The sequence below is a fragment of the Petaurus breviceps genome, unplaced genomic scaffold (genome assembly GCF_028583685.1).
Source record: "Petaurus breviceps papuanus isolate PSGF00001 unplaced genomic scaffold, PetGlider_PUasm1.0 91133, whole genome shotgun sequence".
Lineage (NCBI taxonomy): Eukaryota > Metazoa > Chordata > Mammalia > Diprotodontia > Petauridae > Petaurus > Petaurus breviceps.
In genome coordinates this window covers 9,572,406-9,595,661 of record NW_027187419.1, presented here as the reverse complement: position 1 = coordinate 9,595,661, position 23,256 = coordinate 9,572,406, and the positions used below count along the sequence as shown (strand labels likewise).

General features: G+C 40.6%; 1 protein-coding gene across 2 annotated transcripts in view; it reads right to left on the bottom strand.

Annotated features, from left to right (window-relative positions):
• The window catches only part of ARHGAP20 (Rho GTPase activating protein 20), a 176,209-nt gene that overhangs the window by 27,093 nt on the left and 125,860 nt on the right, over positions 1-23,256 (bottom strand). For both annotated transcript variants that reach the window (XM_069080433.1, XM_069080434.1), the window contains one exon: positions 16,925-17,113. In XM_069080433.1, coding sequence (XP_068936534.1) covers positions 16,925-17,113 — 189 coding nt within the window. The remainder of the gene's footprint in view (positions 1-16,924; positions 17,114-23,256) is intronic.

Sequence of the window (23,256 nt, the reverse complement as noted above, 5' to 3'; positions counted from 1 at the left end):
GGTTCAGTGTTCACTTGATTTGCTGATGGTTACACAGACTAAGTAGAAGGATCAGAATTTTTAACTTAAGACTCTGCTTATCACAAGTTTAACTTTCTAACTATGGTTTAGATGAAAGCATCAGATTTGTAGATACTGTCAGGTAAAAAAATAAAAAAAAAAAAGTAAAGCTACCAATGCTAAAAGAAAGAATTAGAATCCAGTGAAATCCCAATGGATTGAAAAAAATGGGCCAAATCAAATAAGATGAAATTTAGGTATCATATCTAGCTCAAAATAACCAGGTATAAAAGGGTAAGGTGAGCAGAGGGCTAGACAGAGGTCCAGAACCTCCAAGTCTGTAGGTGCTAATTTAAAGGCCAGGTGACGATTTACCAAGCATTTTGGGGAACAGAACATACTTTGGATGAAATGACCTCAAGGGCCCCTTAGAACCCTAAGTTATAGAAATTTTCTTCAGGGTCAACCTTTCAAGAGGATGTTAATCCAAATATGAAGGAAGGTACTGTTCCGAGTGTGCTTGTTTCTACTGCACACCAAAACAGAACACACAACATCCCCCCTCCCCCTGCCCCCAACAAAACCCAATGGATGAGTGAAATTAAGGGGGCGGGGGGAAGAGTGTGGAAATCTGTAAACAATTTTATTAAAAAAAAACACCCATAAAGTAGCTATTCTGCCCTTTTCAATAACAGACTTAGTGCATCATCTTTCTATACACTCAGGTTTTGTTTATACAAAATCTAATACCAACGTGGCCAAGTTCTTCCATTGGGAATGTCCAGTTTGCAAAGCCTAAAGCAGCCTACACAACTCCAGGCTGAATTATTCTGAATTCAGTTTAATAGCTTTCAGGAGGTATGTGGTCATGAGGGAAATGCCAAATACTCTGCTTGACTGAAGCTCTTTCTCTCTGGCCCAAAAACTTCATCCCTTCCCCACTCCCCAAAATGCAAAAGGCAGAGAAGGAAACCAAACACATTCTTAAATGCTAGAGGGAATTCTGGCTCATTTCACCCTGCCAATCTGTGCAAATGTTTGTTTAAATACATGTCACACACACATACACACACACAGACACACACAGAAATGTTTAAAGAAAATGCTGAACTACTCAAGACATCCTTCTCAGCTCTACTATTTCTAAAGCAATCCAGATTTATTCAATTACTTAGCCCCTCCACACCTTGGAGGAGGAATGCTTCATTGATCTGCTCTGAACTTATAAATCCAGCTAGTTTAAGGGTGTAGACAGAGGACAAAGTGGAAATTCTATCCCGTACTTCAACATAAATGCTTTCAGTTTTACTTGTGCCTTTTGTTACATGCTTCATTCAGTTTTGAGTGCTCATGTTCCCTCTGGGATTGGGTGGAAAAAAATTTCATTAAAGTTTACTCTCCTGTAGTGCTTTTAATGCATAACTTGAACTTTCTGAATGTCAAGGGCTTATTGGGGAAAAAATACTACTGCCATTAAAAATATGAGGATGATGTCAACATAAAACAAACCAATTTCATGGAATGCAAGCTAGCCTTTCCTACAACGAATTGTGGCAAGACCTCATACTGTGTTTATCTGTACCTAAATCAGGAGGGGGAATATTTAAAAGTACAATTCTGAGATTTGGTAAAAACACAAGAATGAAGAAGAAGAGTCAAAATGAGCTAAGCTCTAATCCTGACCACTATTTGCTGGCTAACAACTAAAATTACTGTTTCTCTCCAAACCACAGTTTTCTTACCTGGAGACTGGGGGTATTAATAATAGTGCCTTATACACAGTAGGAACTTACTATTTATTTGATTGAATTGAGTTGTACTTTCTAATTGACAGAGTTTTCATGGGCAAAGTGTGAGTGCTATGGAAATGTGAGCAATTATTACACATTCATTTTATAGGAAGGTTTAAGAAGTATGACCTCCTAATCTGGGCTGCAGGCTACACCTAGATGAATACATGGTGAAACCTCTGATACAATGTCAGCTACTCGAGGACAGGGATTGTTTTATTTTTACATGTGTATCCCAAGGTCTAATGTTGTTCCTGATACACGGTAGGCACTTAATAAGTGCTTGCTGATTGATTGATTAAAAAGAGGAGAAAATATTAAAATGTGTCCTTTATGTTACTGGTCATAGGAGGTTGTGAACCTTCACTGTGACATTATATGACTTATCAAAACGTACCTTTGTGTTAAATGAAGAGTGAAATACTACGTTATTTTTTTTTGAAAAACATGCATATACACAGAGTGATATTAAAAGTATCTTTTAAGAAATAGAGAGCACTATGACATGCAAAATGGATAATTTTGATTACTTTAAATTGGAAAAGTTTTTGCACAGACAAAGCCAATGCAACCAAGATTAGAAGGGAAGCAGAAAGCTGGGAAACAATTTTTACAGCCAGTGTTTCTGATAAAGGCCTCATTTCTAAAACGTATAGAGAACTGAGTCAAATTTATAAGAATACAAGTCATTCACCAATTAATAAATGGTCAAAGGATATGAACAGACAGTTTTCAGATGAAGAAATCAGAGCTATCAATAGGCATATAAAAATGCTCTAAATCACTACTGATTATAGAATTGTAAATCAAAACAACTCTGAGGTACCACATCAAACTTATCAGATTGGGTAACATGACAAAACAGAAAAATAATAAATGTTGGAGAAGATATGGGAAAATTGGAATACTAATGCATTATTGGTGGAGTTGTGAACTAATCCAACCATTCTGGAGAGCAATTTGGAGCTAAGTCCAAAGGTCTATGAAACTCTGCATACCTTTTGACCCAGCAATAACACTTTTAGGTCTGTATTCCAAAGAGATCTTAAAAATTGGGAAAAGGACACATATGTACAAAAATATTCATAGCAGCTCTTTTTGTGGTGGCAAAGAATTGGAAATTGAGGGAATACCCATCAATTGGGGAATGGCTGAACAAATTGTGGTATATGAATATAACAGAATACTATTGTGTTGTAAGAAATAATGAGCAGTCCAACTTCAGAAAAACCTATAAAGAGCAATGTGAACTGATGCTGGGTGAAGTGAGCAGAACCAGGAGAACATTGTACAAAGTAATAGCCACATTATGTGATGACTAATTTTCATAGACGTAGCTCTTCTCAGTAATACAAGGATCTAAGACAACTCCAAAAGATTCATGATGGAAAATGCTATCCACATCCAGAGAGTCTGAATGCAGATGGAAGCATACTATTTGCTCTCCTTTTTCTGTTGTTTTGTTTCTTCTTTCTCGTGGTTCCTCCCATTGGTTCTAATTCTTCTTTACAACATGAATAATATGAAAATATGCTTAATATGAATGCATATGTAGAGTCTATATCAGATTGCATGCCATCTTGGGAAGAGAGGGAGTAGGAGAAAATTTAAAACTCAAAGATCTTATGGAAGTGAATGTTGAAAACTAAAAATAAATAAATAGTTTAAAAAGTATCTATTGTTGCAACATAGGCAGTTAGCTTAATTCTAGTGCCTTGGGGCGGCCAGGTAGCACATCGAGTAAGAGCACCGGCTCCAGTGTCGGGAAGACCTGGAGATCGAATCCCGGGCTCAGACACTTAGCACCCACCCAGAAACACCTGGCCATGTAACCTTGAGCAAGTTACTTAACCCCAATTGCTTAGGGGCGGCCAGGTGGCTCAGCGAGTAAGAGCACCGGCTCCACTGTTGGGACGACCTGGAGATCGAATCCCAGGCTCAGACACTCAGCACCACACCCAGAAATATCTGGCCGTGTAACCTTGAGCAAGTTACTTAACCCCGATTGCTTTAAAAAAAAATTCCAGTGCCTTCCCTTTGTTTATTTTCTAATTCATCCCGTAAAAGGTTACTCATACATTGTTCTTGTGTGGTGTTTCCCTCATTAGATTGTAAGCTCCTTGAGGACAGACATTGTCTTTTGCTTCTTTTTGTATCTCCAGCACTTAGCACAGTGCCTGGTACAAAATGATCACTTAATCAATGTATATTGACTGATTGTCTACCCTCCTGACCCCAAATCCTGGCTCTAAAGATCTTTTTCTGGGCAGAAATGGAAATTCTGAGTTGGATTATTGTCATTTCTAGTGTTTCTTAAGTCTGCTCTCGTTGTGAAGACAGATGTGAATGAAAATGTATATGTGGATCTGAAGGAAGAATTATATATCATGAAGAACTCTTGTGTAATTAAAAAAATAAAAGGAGAATTTATCTAGTCAGAGACAATGATACTGAGTTTAGATTTTGGATATCTGGGGTTCAAATTCAAATGTCATTTCAGTTGTCTAAGCTTTCAGTTTCAACATCTGTAAAATGGAAGTGATATATCTCAAAAAGTTGGGGATGAAGGGCTTTGTACACCTTAAAAGTACCATCCAAATTGAATTGTTATTACTATTAATCAATGAGTACACATTTATTAAGTGTCTATTATATAGGCTAAGCCCTGAGGAACAAAAAGAGGCAAAAGTACCTGTCCTCAAGGAGCTTGCCATCCAATGGAGGAGACACAAGTCAAGCAAACACATGTATACAAAACAAGCCATATACAGGATAAATAGGAAATAATTAGTACATGGAAAACACTAGAATTAAGAGGAGTTAGGAAAGGTTTCTCATGAAAGATGAGGTTTTATTATTATATTTGCCTTCTATCTTCCCACCTACCACAGAAGTTTAGTTTTCCTATAAAAGACAGAATATAATTATGAGATTGTGAGGGTTTGTTTTTTTGTCTTTTTGGAGGGGGGAAGGTAGGGCAATTGGGGTTAAGTGGTTAAGTGACTTGCCTAAGGTCACACACCTAGTAAGTGTTAAGTGTCTGCGACCAGATTTGAACACCAGTCCTCCTGACTCCTGGGCCAGTGCTCTATTCACTGTGCCACCTAGCTGCCCCAAGATTGTGAGGTTTGCCCCATATCCCACCCTCTACCACAGAAGTTCAGTAAAACTTCAGCTAAGGCCTAAATTAAATGATTCCTGAAGGGCTCAGATGGTTCCAGAGCAGATGTGGTGAATCCCATAGGTTTTAGGATATGTGCATGGAGATCTGGTTTAATTTGGGGCCTTCCAGGCCTAGAGAAAAATCTAAAAACCCATTTCAGTGATGAAACTACCCTTCTGTCCTTAGGAGGTATGATATAGTAGAAAAAACATGGACCCGGCAGTCAGGAGCTGTCAGTTGCAATGCTGGCTCTCCCACCAAGTGACTTTGGGATTGATTAGTGAATTCTCTCTGGATCTCAGCTTCCTCCTTTGTAAAGTGAGAATGTGCTAGACTAGCCTGTCTACTATTCATTCTCGTTTGTAGACTTGGAAACTTCTAGAAGAGCAATGACTTAATGCCAGACTAGATCCCTGCGTATCAGAAACATGTCCTGCCTCCTTCCACCAAAGCTGCCCTACGCTGGATCAACTTTCTGGGGACCAACTCTGTGTGGTCTCTGAATCTCAGGAGGCAGGGTGGTGGGGATAGGCAGTCTGCCTCTCTGCCTCATCTTCAATCTAACATGTCTGTATACATGAAGGACAACTCCTCCATCCTGAGGCAGTAACTTGAGATACAGCTGGTGGCAGGCTTGCTCTGTAGGCCAAACTCGGGAAGCCTGCCTGGGATACTTTTGTTTGGTCTGCTAGTAAGAGTCTGTAGTGCTGACCTTGTACCATTTCCATGTCTATTTGATTCAGAGGGTTTCAATATGCAAAAAATAATTACAATGTTAAAACATGTTATGTTAAAAGGAGGCCTACATTCAACCCTGTCGTTGCACTTTGATTCATAGTGACTCATTCAGATGTTATCCAGAGAGATAAAGAATGGACATTTGCTGCAAGAGTATTCAAAACTGGCACTCCCTTGGACCAAGCAACACAAGGGTTTCTGGCTTTTGACAACTTAAGAAACAAAAATTACACATAAAGAAACTATTCACAGAGTATCTTGTATACCAAGGGCATCCTTAAAATACTATGTTATAATACTTTTCAACATATGCTGTTGAAAAATTACCTACTTCATTCCGATTCCCTGAGGTATATGGGATTTCTGTCACTACAATAATTGTTGCACACATGTAGGGGGCAGGAGGGAAATCTAGGTGACAGGACAGGTGTGGGTTCTAATCGCAGGTGAGTATCTACATTCAGTGTGCTCAATGGTGATTGTCCCTGGTAGCCATTCTTGGTAGTACCAAGAAATTTGTTGCTGGAATTTTGCTGTTGTTTGGTTGTTTTCAGTCATGCCTAACTTTTTATGACCCCATTTGGGGTTTTCTTGGCAAAGATACTGGAGTGGTTTGCCATTTTCTTTTTGAGTTCATTTTACAGATGAGGAAACTGAGGCAAACAGGGTTAAGAGATTTACCCAGTATAGCTAGTAAATATGGGAAGGCAAATTTGAACTCGTCTTCCTGACTCCAGGCCTGATCCACTCTGATCCACTCCTGATCCACTTAGCTGCCCCATTCTGACTAGATGAAATGAAAAACTGGAATAAATGATCTTGACTAGAAGTGAATATAAATTATTAGCCTCCCCCCTGCCCTAATTAGCATAGTAATAAGAACTTAGCCAACACAGGACACCTAGGATCTCACAAAGAAAGTCACTCCCACTATTCCCCTCACAAAGTTGTTATAAGTAAAGCTGAGAGCCCTACATAAATGTGAATGTGTCATCATAAGCAAATCAGAGAGGCAGCTGGTGGACAGAATGCTGCACCAAGAAGGAGTCAGGAAGATCTGAGTTCAAATCCAGTCTGAGACACTTACTAGCTGTGTGACCTTGAGCAAGTCACTTAAACTCTTCCTGCCTCAATTTCTTCCTTTGTAAAATGAAGAGAATTAAGTGCCTGCCTTCTAGCATTGTTGTGAGGATCAAATGAGATAATATTTGTAAAATATTAGCACACTTTTAGCTAGGTGACTAGAGCCCTGGATGTGGAGTTAAGACAGACCTAAGTTCAAATCCATCCTCAGACACTTGCTAGCTGTGTGACTGGCCAAGTCAGTTAACCTCTGCCTCAGTTTCCTGAACCTGTAAAATATAGAAAATAACAGCACTTCACCTCACTGGGTTACTTTTAACTTGGCACAAAAGTGCTTAATAAATACCTGTTCTCTTCCTTTCTCTTAACATTTGTGAGCCTGAATTCATTTGTCTGTAAAATAGGATTGTCACAAGGATAGCCCTTTGTAAATCTGAAAGTGCTGAATAAATATAAATCCTGGCTCTGGTATTAACTGTGTGACCACAGACAAGTCACTTGATCTCTCTGAGTCCCAGTATCCTGGCAATAAGGGAAAAATGATTACACCTCCACACAGTATGGACCTCAGAGGGTTGTCATGAGGATTGAAAGTATGTTAAAGAAACCTTGGAAACTCTGTGCCATAGAAATATCAGCTACTGTTACTATTGTCACTACTATCAAAGATTTCTGGGTCTTTGATTACATGGCAAAATCAATGGAGGAAAATTGTTCTGGCTTGGCATTGGGGAACAGTTTCTCCTGTGCCATCATCTGTCCTAATGGTTAAGCATGAATGAGGAATGGGACTGAGCTTTTCCTCAGTTCTCCTGAGTTCTTTAACAGGCATATCAGGAGAGGGGTCAAAGGAACACAGGATTAGAACAATACAGACTCAGAGATTATCTTGACTATCATCTTCATTTTCCAGGAGCAAAGTAATCTCTAGAGAAGCTAAGCACATCTAAGGTGACAGAGCTGGCTAGGGGGCACAGCCAAGATTCCACCCTGGGTCCTCAGTTTACAAATATGACTTTCTTCCTAGTATACCATATGACCAGTATACTGTTCTGCTCACACTTATTTTGGGTAGCCCCCAAAGAGGCTGAAATGCCAAAGGTATGATTCATTTAGCCAAATGGACAGATCCAGTATCTGCATCCATCCCAAAATTTCCCCCAAAGAGGCTGAAATGCCAAAGGACATTTAGCCAAATGGACAGATCCAGTATCTGCATCCATCCCAAAATTTCACTAAATGGGCATATTTCATCGCCCTCCCCTTTCCAATCCCATAATTTAACTAGTAAGGGAAAATAAACATTCCTCTCATCTCCATTCTTCCCATTGAATGTCCCCCCCCTAGTCAGATCTCTATACTTATTCTCTCCCCTCATGTATGTTCTCTTGATATTTTGGAGGTAGCTAGGTGGTACAGTGAATAGAGAGCTGGGACTGGAGTCAGGAGGATTGGGGCTCAAATCAGGCTTCATACACTAGCTGTGTGACCCTGGGCAAGTCACTTAACCTCTGTCTGCCTCAGTTTCCTCAACTGGAAAAGAGGAATAATAAGGGTACCTACTTCCCAGGTTGTTATGAAGATCAAATGAGAAAATTATTGGAAAGTGCTTAGCACAGAGTAAGCACTACATAAATGTCAGTTGCTATCATCATCATCACCATCATCATCATCACTAGATGGATTGGAAAGAGGAAAGACTGGAAGCAGGAAGTCCGGTTTGGAAGGTACTGCAATAATCTGAGTGGGACCACAGGACCAATATGAAAATGTTTTGCACTGCAAATAATGTTTGGACCACAGGACCAAAATGAAAATGTTTTTTTTTGCATATGTATAGCCTATATCAACCTGCTTGGGGAGGAGGCAGGGAGGGAAAGAATTTGGAATTCAAAATAAAAAAAAAAGAACGTTAAAAATTGTTTTTACATTTAATTGGAAAAAAACAAAAATGTTATTTAAAAAATAAACAAAAAGTAATAATCTGAATGAGAGACAATGTTTCTCACCCTTCAGAGACAAGGGTGTCAACTGGAGTAGTGGTTGCGTGTGGGGAGAAGGGGACTATAGACCTGGCAGCACTTGGCAGCTGGCTGAATATTCAAGGTGAGGAAGACTAACCACTCTAAGGTAGCAAATGTGAGTGCCTGGAAGGATGACAGTTCCCCTGGAAACAAAAAAGATGAGGCCACAGTCTGGATTATTCAACTTAACAGGTTCCCCTGAATTACTCAGATAATAATTCTTAATTCTGTAGTTTCCTTGACTAGTGAAATAACCAGACATGGCAACTGTAAAATTTGTGGTATAGTCAAAACTACACAAATCAGTGAGGACACTCTCCCCCTTCCTCAGGCCAGTTCTCTTCTCCCTCCATCCCCTTCTTCTCTCACCTTCTTAGGGGTCAGTAATTAAATCAATGCTCTCATTCCTTCTGGAAAGGGTGTGCCAGGTGTGTCTATTGGCTCTATTCATAACCAATCATCATTTCCAGACCAAAACTTCCTTCTTTACTGCCACTACCATAAAAGCAATCAGATGGCAGAGTAGATAGTAGAAGTCGGGAAAACCTTACTTAGTTCAAATATGGCCCTAGATGCTTACCAGTCATATGACCCTAAGCAAGTGAATCTCTTTGCCTCAGTTTCCTCATCAGTAAAACAGGGATAATTATAGCACCTACTTCCCAGAGTTGGTGTGAGGATATTTGCAAAGTCCTATATTAAAAGCTTTCTTCTTCCTCTTCTTCATTATTAGTTGTATAATTCTATTTGAATTGAGATTCTTGAGGGCAGAGACTGTTTCAATTTTTAGTTTGTATCCTGAGGTCTTATTACAGGGACTAGCACACAATCAGCATTTAAGAAATTCCTTTGCATTTACTCAATCAGCTAGGTGGGGTGGTTGATGGCATGCTGGCTTTAGAGTCAAGACCTAGGTATGAGGTCTGCTTCAGATGCTAATTCTGTGATTTTGCATAAATCACTCTGTCTCAGTTTCTTCATTTATAAAATGGGGATAATAGCATTTGCCTTACAGGCAAATTATTTGTGAGAACTATATGAGGTACTATCTGTAAAACGCTCTTGGAAATCCTAAAAGTACTAAATGAATATCAGCTCTTACCAGTGGATGCTCATCCTTTTCCTTGGGCAAGGTGGATTTTCCATTGCCACTTTCCTCTCAACTAATTAAAGGTATGTTACTTTAACTTTCCTGTACCTCAGACTCTTCATTAAGGAAATGATGATAATACCAGGCCCATCCTGAAGGCAAGAAAATGTATTATAGTGACCTCTTGAGGTGCCTTAGGATCACAGAATCATCCTCTAATTCTACAATTCTACCTGCAGAAATCTGGGGCTACCCTCTCCTGATCAATTCATTTTTTATTCCTTAGCTCTCAGTATTCTGTGTGTCTTTAGGTAAGATGCTGAACATCTCTTGATCCCATAAAATGAGGAGATAATGACTAAGGTGGCCTATAACTCAATTCTATGGTCAGTCAGTCAGTAAAGAAACATTCATCAAGAACTACTATGTCAGGGGTAGCTAGATGGTACAGTGAATACCAGACCTGGAGTCAGGAGGACCTGAGTTCAAATCTGGTTTCAGATACTTGACACTTACTAGCTGTGTGACCTTGGGCAAGTCACTTAACCTCAAATGCCCTGCTTCCCCCTGCCTCTAAAAAAGACCAAAATAAAAAAAAAGAACTACTATGTCAGCCCTAGGAAGACAAAGAAGGTCCTTGCCTTCAAGGAGCTCACAGTAGAATAGGGCAAGACAACATATAAAAAAGGAAGTTGAAAAGGGGGATAGGGAGGGGAATATAGAAAAGACCCTCCCATGGCTAGTTTCTATTAGGAGGCCCCCTGTCATATCACTCCTACTATTGACACACCACTAGACCTTCTGTTAACTCCATTCTTTTCTCACTAAGGCTTGTATCTTTTCTCTGAAATATTCTTTAAACTTTGGGCTCTACAGTCAGGATCTCATTCTACCATACTCTTTTTTGCGTGAATGGGAGTAGAGGAAGTATGGGAAACATGTCAGAAGACTCACTGGGTCCAGGCCCTCATATAGCCAGATGGGCCACCAGAAAGTGGTACAGCTAGGAGAAGTGTCTTATTGTTGTAGTTTGTCCTGCATTTTCCAAGAGGACCATGAAATAGGGAAGGTGATGTCATGACTTGCAAATGAATCAGATTTAAGGGAGGCAGGGCTATGTAGAGTGACCAGCATCACTTTCTCCTCCAGAGCCATTTGGGTCCAGTGACAAGATATAGATCAGAATGACTAGAGATGGCCCTGGATGCAGTGGGAGACCTTGGCAACCCAAATGACAAAGAGACTTGGGGATTATAGATAAAACTACTGAGACTTTAACAAATTCTCTCCTCTTCACTCATACATCCATCCCTGGATGGTCAAAGCCTACCTACTTTCAAGTTTCTTCCTAATCTTCCCAGGCTCAGAAATTACCTTCCAAAGGTGCAGAATGACTGAAACTAAAACAAGAAAAGGGTTTTCTCTAGCCTTTCTCCCAAATTGGCCTTAAGCCTGCCCTCCCCTTCTTCCCCCGAACACACTAAGGTTGTAAAGGCACTATATAGATATTTGCCTGCCCCCACCCCTACCACTATGAGGAATTAGTTACAGGCTGGCCACAGGTTAGTAAGGCTTGTAAACTTCTGAACCTCAATCCTGCAAATACTGAAGACATAATGACTCTGAGAAAGAACACTATTACCAAGAACTGAACTATTTTAGCCAATCTGGTTTCTTCTAAGAAAAGTCAATCACTAAACTAGAAATTGTGTAACATGGGAGGAAAACTGCTATTCTATAAAATCTAAGATGTTCTGAAAAGTTTTATTCTCCTCATGTATCAGAAAAGCATTTCGATACTTAAGGATTAAACTAAATTATGAATTTATTGAGTTCTTGCCACACATTGAGCACTAAAAATAAAATCTTAGTTTAGTTATAGAGGGAAGATTTAGACATGTGAGAGAGAAAGAAAAGAACCATATGTGCTAGTATAGATGAGGGGCCACATTTTATTATCTTTACTTTTCTCCCAACTGTCTAGAATAGCTTATTCTCCTTAACCTTGTCCTTGTCCTCCCAACTTCCCTGCTTCCACAGATGATACATGAGTATTCTCCAGCCACCTACATTCAGCTTCATGTCCAAAGTTTTCAAATCCTTTGATTCTGTCTCCTTATCATCTTCCCCATTTTAGCTTTGCTTAGCACAGTGCAGGGCATACAGTAGATGCCTGAAGCTTAATCCTTGCTCCTTCCCCTTCCTTTCCCTCCCTCCCTCTCTTCTTTCCTTCCTTCCTTCCTTCCTTCCTTCCTTCCTTCCTTCCTTCCTTCCTTCCTTCCTTCCTTCCTTCCTTTCTTCCTTCCTTCCTCCCTCCCTCCCTCCCTCCCTTTGCCTTTCTTCCCATCTACCTTGTTCTCTCCCACTACACAAATCCATTCCCTTCATCACCTAACCTTCTGGAATAATAACTTCATGTGGTAGTTGTGAGGTTCAAATGTGACAGTGTTTACAAAGAGTTTTGTAAACCTTAAAGTACTATATAAATCTCAGTAATTTTGTAATTAATAAAGAAAATTGTATACAAACCAGACGAAGTGAAAAGAGGAGCCTGGTGTCAGGAGGTTTCCAGTCAATATCCTACCTGACACTGCCTGTGACCTCCAGCAAGTGATTTCACGTCCTGGGCCTCAGTTTCCTCAACTATAAAGTGAGGGGGCTGGCCTTGCCAGCCTTTGATGTCCCCTCCAGCTCTGGATTTCTGAGTCTATGATCCCTAGTCTGGTTAGGGGGAGCAGAAGAAGCAAAAGTATGGAGACCAGGAATGAGCATCAAGGGGTTAGTGCAGTAAGAATTCTGTTTGTTTCATAACTAGACTCATGCTATGAAAATGCCAACACTGAGGGGCGGGTGAGGAAGGCACAGTTGTAGCTCACTTAACACGCCAGATGTTTCTGGAGTTGTGTACAAATCAAATGAAAAATTAAGTGTTTAAAATGCAACAGGAGGCTTCTATTTCAAGGAACCCTGGGTTGAATTCTAAGTTAGAGCAAGGAGAACTTTCATAATATGAATTAATAAACCCTTTCACTTGTCTAGTTTTTATTTTTATTCTTTTGCTTTTTGGAGTGAGGGAAGGCTGGGCAATTGGGATCAAATGACTTGCCCAAGGTCGCACAACTATTAAGTATCTGAGGCTGGATTTGAACTCAGGTCCTCCTGACTCCAGGGCCAGTGCTCTACTCATGGCGCCATTAGCTGCCGCAACTTGTCTAGTTTTTTAAAGTTAGATTTTTGTAAATTGAATTTTCTTAAGTTAGGGCATACTTGTAATGTCACTGCTTTCCCATTAGTGTCTATATAAAACTAGGATGAAGTACCGTCATTGACTGGCAAGTGATGGTGCCAGCCATTTTGGAGGGTAGTTGATGTCTTGTCCAGTTAGAAGGATTTGGAAAATCAGTATGCCAGAGCAGAAAAAATATGTGGATTTGGAATCTGAGAATCCTGGCTCTGCTACTCCATACCTGTATAAGTGTGGGCATGTAACTTTAACCTCTCTGGGTCTCAATTTCTTCAACTATAAAATGAAGGAGTAAAACTAGAGGATTTTGAAAACCCCTTTTTATCTCTCAGTCTATAACCCCGTGACAGACAGCATAAAGAGAGCCTCATTGATAAATATCCTTCAAATTTATGAATTTATAATGACTCTGAACTAAATTGGTCTGAGATTTTATTAACTATGGTCTGTCTCAGTTAACATACTTGTCAAATGAGTATATCATTATTTTGAGATAGAGTCCCTAGTTTATCCAAGTAAGTAAGTAGAGGCACAGAAATATGGAGATTGGACCCACATCTCTCCTACCAAAAACATTGGTGCTCAAACATGAAACTGGTCATCTAGGCTCGTAAGGATCACTTTGTCCACCCCTAATCTCGAGCTATATAGCAGTGTATTGCTAGAGAAAATACTAGAATTCTGCAGACAGGGCTCATTACATTTCCATTTTACCTAACTTCCCTTGACCCCTATTGTTGCTATAATTCTTTCATTCATTCTTATTCAATCCAATCCAACAAAGACAAAGTTCAGCAAGGCTCCATGGATAAGGAGACAAAAATAATAACAGCCTCTGCCCTCAAGAACCTTTCATTCTCCTTTTCGCCTCAATTAACCTCTTTGTGATTTTTCCCCTCATCTGTAACATAGGTATAATAGCATTGCTATGATGACCTCCTTCAGAAGGGAGTTGTGAAGGTAACATGAGATAGTAAAGATCAAGTACTTTGTAAATCCTAAAGCTCTACTACAGGTATTAGCCATTATTGATATGCTTTCCTTGCCTCTCTCAGTTGAACATGTCATTTACACTTTCCCACGTTAATGACTCCATCTGTGTTTTTATCCATTTTCTCCAGGGCTTTGCTCCCTCCATCATCCTCTTGCTCATCAATCTGTGCTTCTCCCAAGCCATCTGACACCTTTGCTTCCAGATAGATATAAGCCTCCACCCCTTAATGTTAGTGCCATCACTCTCCTGATCATCTCCAATCTACCCTGTGTATAGCTTGTCTTGGCATACTGTCTCCTCCATTAGGCTGTGACCTCCTTGAAAGAAGGGACTGTATTTTGCCTTTCTTTATCCCCACCAAATAGCACAGTGCCTTGCACACAGTAGAAGTTTCATAAATGCTTACTGACTGATTGCTGGAGATACAAAGACAAAAAAGAAACAGTCCCTTGGCCTAAAGGAGCTTTTATTCTATCAGGGTAGACAACATGTAGATATAAGTATACACATATGAACTATAAGGTAATTTTATTTCCAGGGAAAAGGTGGGGATAGAGTCAGGAAGAGCTAGCAAGATTATTAAAGGTCGGGGGCGGCCAGGTAGCACAGCGAGTAAGACCACCGGCTCCAGTGTTGAGAAGACCTGGAGATCGAATCCCGGGCTCAGACACTTAGCACCCACCCAGAAACACATGGCCGTGTAACCTTGAGCAAGTTACTTAACCCCAATTGCTTAGGGGCGGCCAGGTGGCTCAGCGAGTAAGAGTACAGGCTCCAGTGTTGGGATGATCTGGAGATTGAATCCCGGGCTCAGACACTCAGCACCACACCCAGAAATAACTGGCCGTGTAACCTTGAGCAAGTTACTTAACCCCGATTGCTTTAAAAAAAAAAAAGATTATTAAAGGTCTCATGTAGGCAGTAGAATATAATATGAGCTTTTGAGTGGTATGAAAACACCATGGTGAAAAAGTCATTCTTCAAACTTGATGGATGAAAATATACATTTTTTTGCTTTTTGGAGGGCAATTGGGGTTAAGTGACTTGCCCAAGGTCACACGGCTAGTTTTTGTGTTAAGTGTCTGAGGCCGGATATGAACTCAGGTCCTCCTGACTCCAGGGCCGGTGCTCTATTCACTGCGCCACCCAGCTGCCCCGAAAATAATTTTCAATCATGTTTTTAAAAAATGTTTATGACACTCTGGAGTTCATTTTCTCCTATTTTACATACAACTCAATCTTTGGAATCCGTGCAATACAATTCAACAATCAGTTCTTGAAAACCACACGTGACATTCATTAGGTGCTGACTGCACAGAGCTGGGCTATAGGAAGCTCAGCTTCTATGTGGGCCATGGCCTCAAGAACGCTTCAAATACACGAGGAGGGATAGAACACGAACAAAGACAGGTATACTGCACAACATCACCTGACTTTCCTGAGTACGTGCTATGTTCTTTGGGCCAAAAGTTGGGATACAACATTTTCTTTTTCCAAAGCTCTATTAAAACATACTTACTTATCTTGAAATCAAAAGCGTCCAGACAATTTGATGCTTTAACTTTGTGTTAGATGTTTGTGGTTTGTGTTGGGAAGGGAGAATGAAGAGAAAATGGGAAAAGATATGGAGACAATTAGGAAACAGTCCTCAAGACGCTTGAACTCGAAGTTCAAGTTAGCGGTAAGGTAATTACCAATTTCATTATGTTGTATTTTTTTAAATGCAGAGTCTAAGGGAGAAAGCAGCTTGGGCAGTAAGGAGTCTAGGATTTGTCATTAGGACACCTGAGGTTCAAACATTCAGACTCTGCTACCTGTTAGCTGTGTGACTTGGAGCAGCTCACCCTCTGAATCCTCGTTTCCTCACTTGTATGACAACGGGGCTAGTTTTGGTGATCTCTAAGGTTCCATCCCACTCCAATTCCTTTCATATTGTCTTCTGTGATTGTGAGGGGGAAGAACACTGCCCCGCCCAGACCATGACAAGGTGCCGAGAATAGCCGTAAGTTTCGGAAAGAACTCACATGTTTCAGAAGGCCAGGCAGAGATTTCTCCAGCATCACTAGCACATTCTGCTTTCGTGGAGCTTTATTTTCTCATACTTATCATAAACATCAGCCATCAAGCAGGGTACCTTAGCCTAGTGACACACACCTTCCTCTAGGCCCAACGACCATGATTTATCCATTAGGTGACAACAACAACACTTACAAAATGTCTTAAGGTTTACCACGCACTTGACAAATCTTATCTCATTTTGTCCTCACAACAAACTTGTGAGGTAGGTGTTATTATTATATCAATTTAATAGATGAGGAAACTGAGACAAAGAGAAGAGACTTGACCAAAGTCACACAACTAGTAATTATCTGAGGCAGGATTTGAGCTCAGATATCCCTGGTTCTACATCCTGTGTTCTTAAACATGGATGCAGTACTGTGAGAAGAAGGTTTGCAAAGAGAGAGCCTGAGGAAGCATGGATAATGTCACCTGGCTTCAGTCTTTCTAGTGAGCAGAGGCTTAAAGTAAAAAGGAAAGGGTAAAAAGGGAATACCAGAAAGTACAGTTGCTTTCTCTCCACTAATGCATACTGCTAACTAATATGACCCTTTCCAGAAACTTTACCTTTTCTCAGTTTTAAGTGTAAAGAAAGAGCAATCTGAGAGAAAGAGCTGCTCATCTGGTTGGAATTTGTCCCCCTCATCCTTTGCCTCCAGTAATTCAGCTTGGTCTAACAGCAGCTCTCAGTTTTGCACAGTTGGCGCTGAATGCGGCCCCTGTGAGGGGAAGCCACTCACCAGTCAGCGGTTGGCTCCCGGCCAGGCGGCTGGGCTTCAGGATGAACTGGCACTGCATCTCCCGGGGCAGCTGCTCCATGAGGAAGGACTCCTGGAAGTCCAACGGGGATGGCGAGTCCTTTGATCCCTGCGTCAGGAATGAAGTGTCTCGAAGGTGGCTCATTTTAATTCCATAAGGATACTCGTGACCTAGAAGGGAAAGCCGAATAATGGACTTGGTCACAAAGTGATACCATCATTATCTTCTTGTGAACATGTCTGCAGCATGCTGCAATGGCTGACAGTTCGTGTCTGGGTGTTGTTGTTCAGTTATTTCAGACTCTCTGTGACCTCATTTGGGGTTCTCTTGGCAAAGATACTGGAGTGGTGTGCCACTTCCTTCTCCAGACAGATGAGGGAACTGAGTCAGCACACAGGGATAAGTGACTTAGGCACAGTCATACAGCAGTGTCTGGGGTCACATCTGGACTCATGTATTCCTGATTCCAGGTCAGACACTCCATCTACCAAGCCTCCTGCCTGCCCTTTTGTGTTTGGGTACTATGCATTAAAAATATCTATAAACTTTGTTGGGCAGTAATCATCATGCACAGGTCCAGAGGAATATTCTGCAGTACAGAAGAGTGGTCTAGTCTTAGAGTAGTATGGAGCACATTTTTTCTTATTTTGTCTTTCCTTGGGGTAGACACAAAAGAATAAAACTTTAAAAAATCTTATAAAGCTTAAAGGGCCTGTGCCATCATCAGTGCATGTCTGTAATTCTGTTGATATCCTTACAAACAAGAAAGAACAGAGGAACGTTATGGCAAATCCATTCTAATGTTATTATAGTCAGATACTGGTGGCAAGCTCTGCACTCTTCTGATTCAATGACCCAACCATTCATCCATTCATATATCCATCATTGATCAAGTGTCTGCTGGGCAAAAACCCTCTGCTAGGCACCAGGAAGAGAAACGATATTTAGAGAAGACATAATGTCTGATCTTATGGAAGCGAAGGCAAAAACTCTAATACAAAACACTACACATGGTACACTCAGGATAATGAGTTTTCCTCACTCCATGGCACACTGGATAGAGCGCTGGACCTGGTGTCAGGAAGACCCATCGTCCTGAGTTCAAATCTGGCCTCAAGATACTTACTAGCTGTGTGACCCTGGCATGTCACTTAACCCTATTTATTGCTGTTTCCTTATCTGTAAAATGAGTTGGAGAAAGAAATGGCAAAGCACTCCAGCATCTTTACCAAGAAAACCCCAAATGGGGTCAGGAAGAGTTGGGTATGACTGAAAAACAACAAACAATAAGCAGACACAATATATACCCATCAACTGGGAAATGGCTAAAAGTGATTTGTGAATGGAATGGGATACTACTGTACTGTAAAAAAAAATATAAGTGATTTATTCAATGCCCTATGAGAAGATTTATTTGAACTGATTCAAAATGAAGTAAACACAACCAGGAAAATAATAGATACAGGGACTACAGCAATGTAAATGGAATGCACAACAATATAGCAATCAAAACCAAATGCTATGAATTTATAACGCCTAAGGTTAACCACAAAAGAAGAAAAATGAGAAGGCATCTCCTCCAATCCTTTGCATAATGTGTGTGGGGGGAGGTACACTATGGATATAACACAGTGAATATAATGTCAGACTTTTTTTGAAACGTGGGTTAGTTATACTTAACTGCTTTCTTTTGCAATGTAGTTGATGTAAAAACAAGGGACATCAAAACAAATTAGAAAAAATAAAGGATGGTTAGCAGGTAGAGAGGAGGAAGAAAGGTATTTTAGGCATTGGTCACAGAAGTAGAAAAGCACAGGGAATTTCTGAAGGATGGAGTAGTTCAGATGGGCTAGAAAATGTGCTCTCTATCCTAGCAGATAGATAAAACAGGGGATTGATTTGGCTAGATCATTCACATACTGGATATGACCCTGGACAGTTAAGAATCAACAACATTTGTTGGGAACAGATCTGCCCACTCTCAGTTTTCTCTTCTGCCATTGCCTCTGTCAGGAGTTGCAATGGACAATGGGAGAACTATCCTAGGAAGGGGATGACAGCAAGGCTATAGGAAATCAGTGAGCAGCCTAGACCCTTCACGGATTGGATAACCCAACTCCTAGGGTTCAAGAAGGGAGTCTGTGTTGGTGGGTCACTTCCTCAAGGGCTGAAGGTAATAGCTTTTGTCCCATCCTATCTTCAAAGGCCCCCCTGGGTTTCAAAGTTTGCTGTTACACAGTTATTTTAAGGGAGCAGTGAGGGTGCCCTTCTTCCTACTCCTACTTTGTCTCACTAAACTTAAGCGACCCATGCTGCGCTTTCTGTGTTCTGGCAGAGATCCCAACACACTGATGAAACTTCAGCCATAATAAATTATTACAGCAACTTTCACCTATTCAGCCAAAAAAAAAAGGGGGGGGGAGGGGGAGGATTCAAATGAAAGAAAAGTGTGTGAAGGACTACAAGGCTAATCAATAGTTCAGTGTCACAAAGCCCTCAGGCCACAGAAAATGTGGTGTTGATATGGAGTGACAATCAGGTTGTGTACTGCTGTCTTTCAAGCACCCATGATGTCCCTGATGTGGTTAAGAGGCTAAAGGCTGCTGCTACCCATAGAATTTCCCTCAAAGATGCCAAGGGGAACCCACTTGAAGATCTGAGGGCAAATGAGCAAGTGCCCAAAGCTCCTCTGAAGTTGGGCATCTTAACTCAAACTCTTGGGCCCCTTTAAAAAACAAAACAAAACAAAATAAAATAAAATTTTTCAGCAGCTGCAGGGGGACTAAATGAAACACAAAAAAGTTAACAATTTATTTTGTCATGGCCCACGGACACATGGATCAATGTCTCCGGGTCCCACCTTGCCAACAACGCTCTTTTCTCTTGGATCTCCATCAACAATCTGTTGATTTTCCTCTAATATACTTAACAATGAATGCTGTACACATTACAGATATCTGTGCATCATCATGATTTCATTGGTGCAATCAACTCCCAGCATGGAAACTACTTGAACCAATGAAGATGGACAACCGATCTGTAACTATAATCATAGACTTTGAAAGCTGCCTGAGGGAAAGAAGAGGGTAAGACTTGCCAATGGTCACCCAGCTGATATTTCTGGAAGTTAGACTTGAACAGAGATCTTTCTGATTCCCTCTATACCACTTTGCCTACATATATGTATGTGTGTATACATATACATATATATGTATATATATGAAAGTATATATGAAATTGCTTACTGAATACTATCATTGAATTTGAGAGCTGGAAAAGACTTTAGCAACCACCTAATCCAAGCTATGCACAAAAGAACCCCACAATGCAACATAATTGACAAGTGATTATTTGACTGTTGCTAGAAAACCTTCAAGGCTGGGGGTAGGGGTGGGGGACCTGCTATCTCTTGAGGTAGTCCATTCCACTGAATTAACTGTTAACTGCATGAAGAAAAGGGATGTGTCTAATCTAAGCTGTGTATCTTCTCTAATACAATGCTCTCTCTTGCCATTTGCAGTTAATAAACATGGGCTGTTGTCAAATGTCTATAGGATGCCTGACCCCAACTAAAATGACCTAAGAACGTGATCAGAAACTTGAAGACAATTTGCTATTGTGAAAAGAATAGGGAGGAACTGAATGGGTCACCACATTTTTCCTCTTTGTGGACATTTTGCTTCTTTTCTTCATTTCTTAAAGCAAGCATTCTAGGAGATGAGCCGAGCATGGAACAAGAGTGAGGAGTGAGAGACAGATCACCTGGATGCTAAATATTGACCCACTGACAAATGAAAGGACCCAATGACAATTGCTGATACTTAAGTTTACAAATATTCTATGCGTGTGTGTGTGTGTGTGTAGATAAGATTAGATAGACAGATAGACAGACAGACAGACAGATAGACAGATAGATAGACAGACAGACGTGTAACTTTGTGGTGTAGTGGGGAGAGTGCAAGGCCTAGGGACAAGAAAACTCACCTTCCTGAGTTCAAATCTGGCCTGAGACACTTAGTATCTGTGTGACGCTGGGCACATAATTTAACCCTATTTGCCTTAGTTTTCTCATCTGTAAAATGAGCTGAAGAAGGAAATGGCAAACCACTCCAGTACCTTTGCCAAGAAAACCCCAAATGGGGTCACAAGAAGCTGGACATGAAAAGACTAAACAACACTGCAACCACAACAACCACCACCACAACAACATATGTGTGGATTACCTCATTTTATTCTCACAAAAAATCAGTAAAGGAAGTAGAACTAAAGCATTCTTAATTGACATTTTATGGAAGAGGAAAATGAAGTTGATAAAGGTGAAGTTTACGTTCAAATTCAGAGTTACGAAGGGAACTTGTCTGAATCAAAAGCCAATGCTGTCTCTTTCCAGCAGACCACAGATGGCTCTCTGAAGGTAGAATGCAAAAAATCTTCTCTTTAGGATAAAAGGCATGCACACTTAAACACTTAAATAAATAAAGGGTAAGGACAGGGCAAGCAGAACAAGATAGGCCCACTGTGTCTAAATCATGCTAATGGCATAAGACAGTATAAGTAATACCATTGCATAGAGCTGCCTTTAACTGTGAGAGGGAATCATGCTGAATGGAACAATGCATCTGTCAAGAAACTACTGTGAAAATTGTGCTGTCTAAATGCACTACCAAAGACTTCTCTTCTAACTCCCCAATCCTAAAGGTCTTCAAACATTGCTGACTCTTTTAATGCAGCTTTTCAAGAAAGATTTGTCAAGTGAGAGAGACATTTATTCTTTTTGACATGACACAGAAATTACATAATGAAAGTGACTTTTTAAGTCAATATGAGTGTGTGTACATGTATCTGTCCTGCAGAGAGAGAGGATCCCCTGCAGCTGATATGCCTGAAAACTTGCTTTGAGATCACTGAGGGGAGAATTGCTGATAGAAATCTCTAAGGTGGACACAGGGAAATATGGCTGGCTCTGACACCCTTCTGGAATCTAGCCAACTTCACAAGTGGCCTGGTGGCAAGTACCACCTTGGAGATTATACAGGATCTTGATCTCCCAGTTCAAGCCTTGTGCTTTACCTGTGTTCATTAGAAGGAATAGACTTAATGATCTAACGATTTTAGTTGTGACATCTGCGGAGCCAATGCTGAGAAGTGCAGGGAAAGACATTGTGGTTTGGAGAGCAGAATACTGTGAAGAGTCCAAAGGTAAGATGCTTATTAATTGCTTGCAGATAGACTGTTTGCTATGCCTAGATTGTGAGCTGTTCTTTCAAGGCAGAGTCAGTCAAAATTCAAGAATTATGCTTTAAGTAATGAGCACACAGCAAAAACAGTAACTTCTAAAATTGACAGAGATAGGCCCCAAAGAAACAACAACAAAGAATTAGACGGGGTAGATATTGTGAGAGAATCACAGGTCTCTGAAGACATTTCCCCCAACTTTTAGGAGTCGTCTAATCTCCATTCAAGGACAGTCAGTGACAGTGAAACCATCACCTCTAAAGATATAACATTCCATGCCTGGACACCTCTAATTGCTAAGGTTTTCCTTACACTGAAGCAAAATGTACCTCTCAGCAACTTCTAACTGTCAGGGCTCCTAATTTTTCCCATCTGAGTCTAAGGAAAACAAATCTCATGTGTCTTCCACATGGTAGACTTCATATAATTCAAGACAGCATTCATAACCTGTGCCACCCCCAGCCCTCCACCTTTTTGAAATATGTTTCTTTCTCACTGATCTGTCACATATGGCTCATTCTCTAGCCCCTCCCCAGTACCCCCTCACCATGCTTGGTTGCCTTTCTCTGGGCCTATTCCATAGTATCAAGACACAGTATTCTAGATGTGGTCTGACAAGCACCAAGTACAAAGGAAGTCTAAACATGCAACAAATGACAAACTAGAAAACTAGTAGGTAAATAAAGGTGTGGCTTTTGGTTCCCCCTCAGCCTTATTTTACATTCTCTTGATACTATAGAAATCTTTCTGAAAAGTAAACACTTCATTTAGCTAGGAAGCATAAGACATAAGGAGACAAGGCCCAAAGTTAACATGACCAACAGTACTAAGTATACCTGTATTTGGGGTTTTCCTTTCCAATAACTTTTTTTTTTGCCTTTTTGGAGGGCAATTGGTATTAAGTAACTTGCTCAAGGTTACACGGCTAGGGTTTTTTTTTTTTTAATGTGTTAAGTGTCTGAGGCCAGAACCGAACTCGGGTGCTCCTGACTCCGGGTCTTTACTCACTGCGCCACCTAGCCGCCCCTCCACTAACTTTTTAAAACTTCCTCCCTGATCAGATTTTTTCAGAAACTTA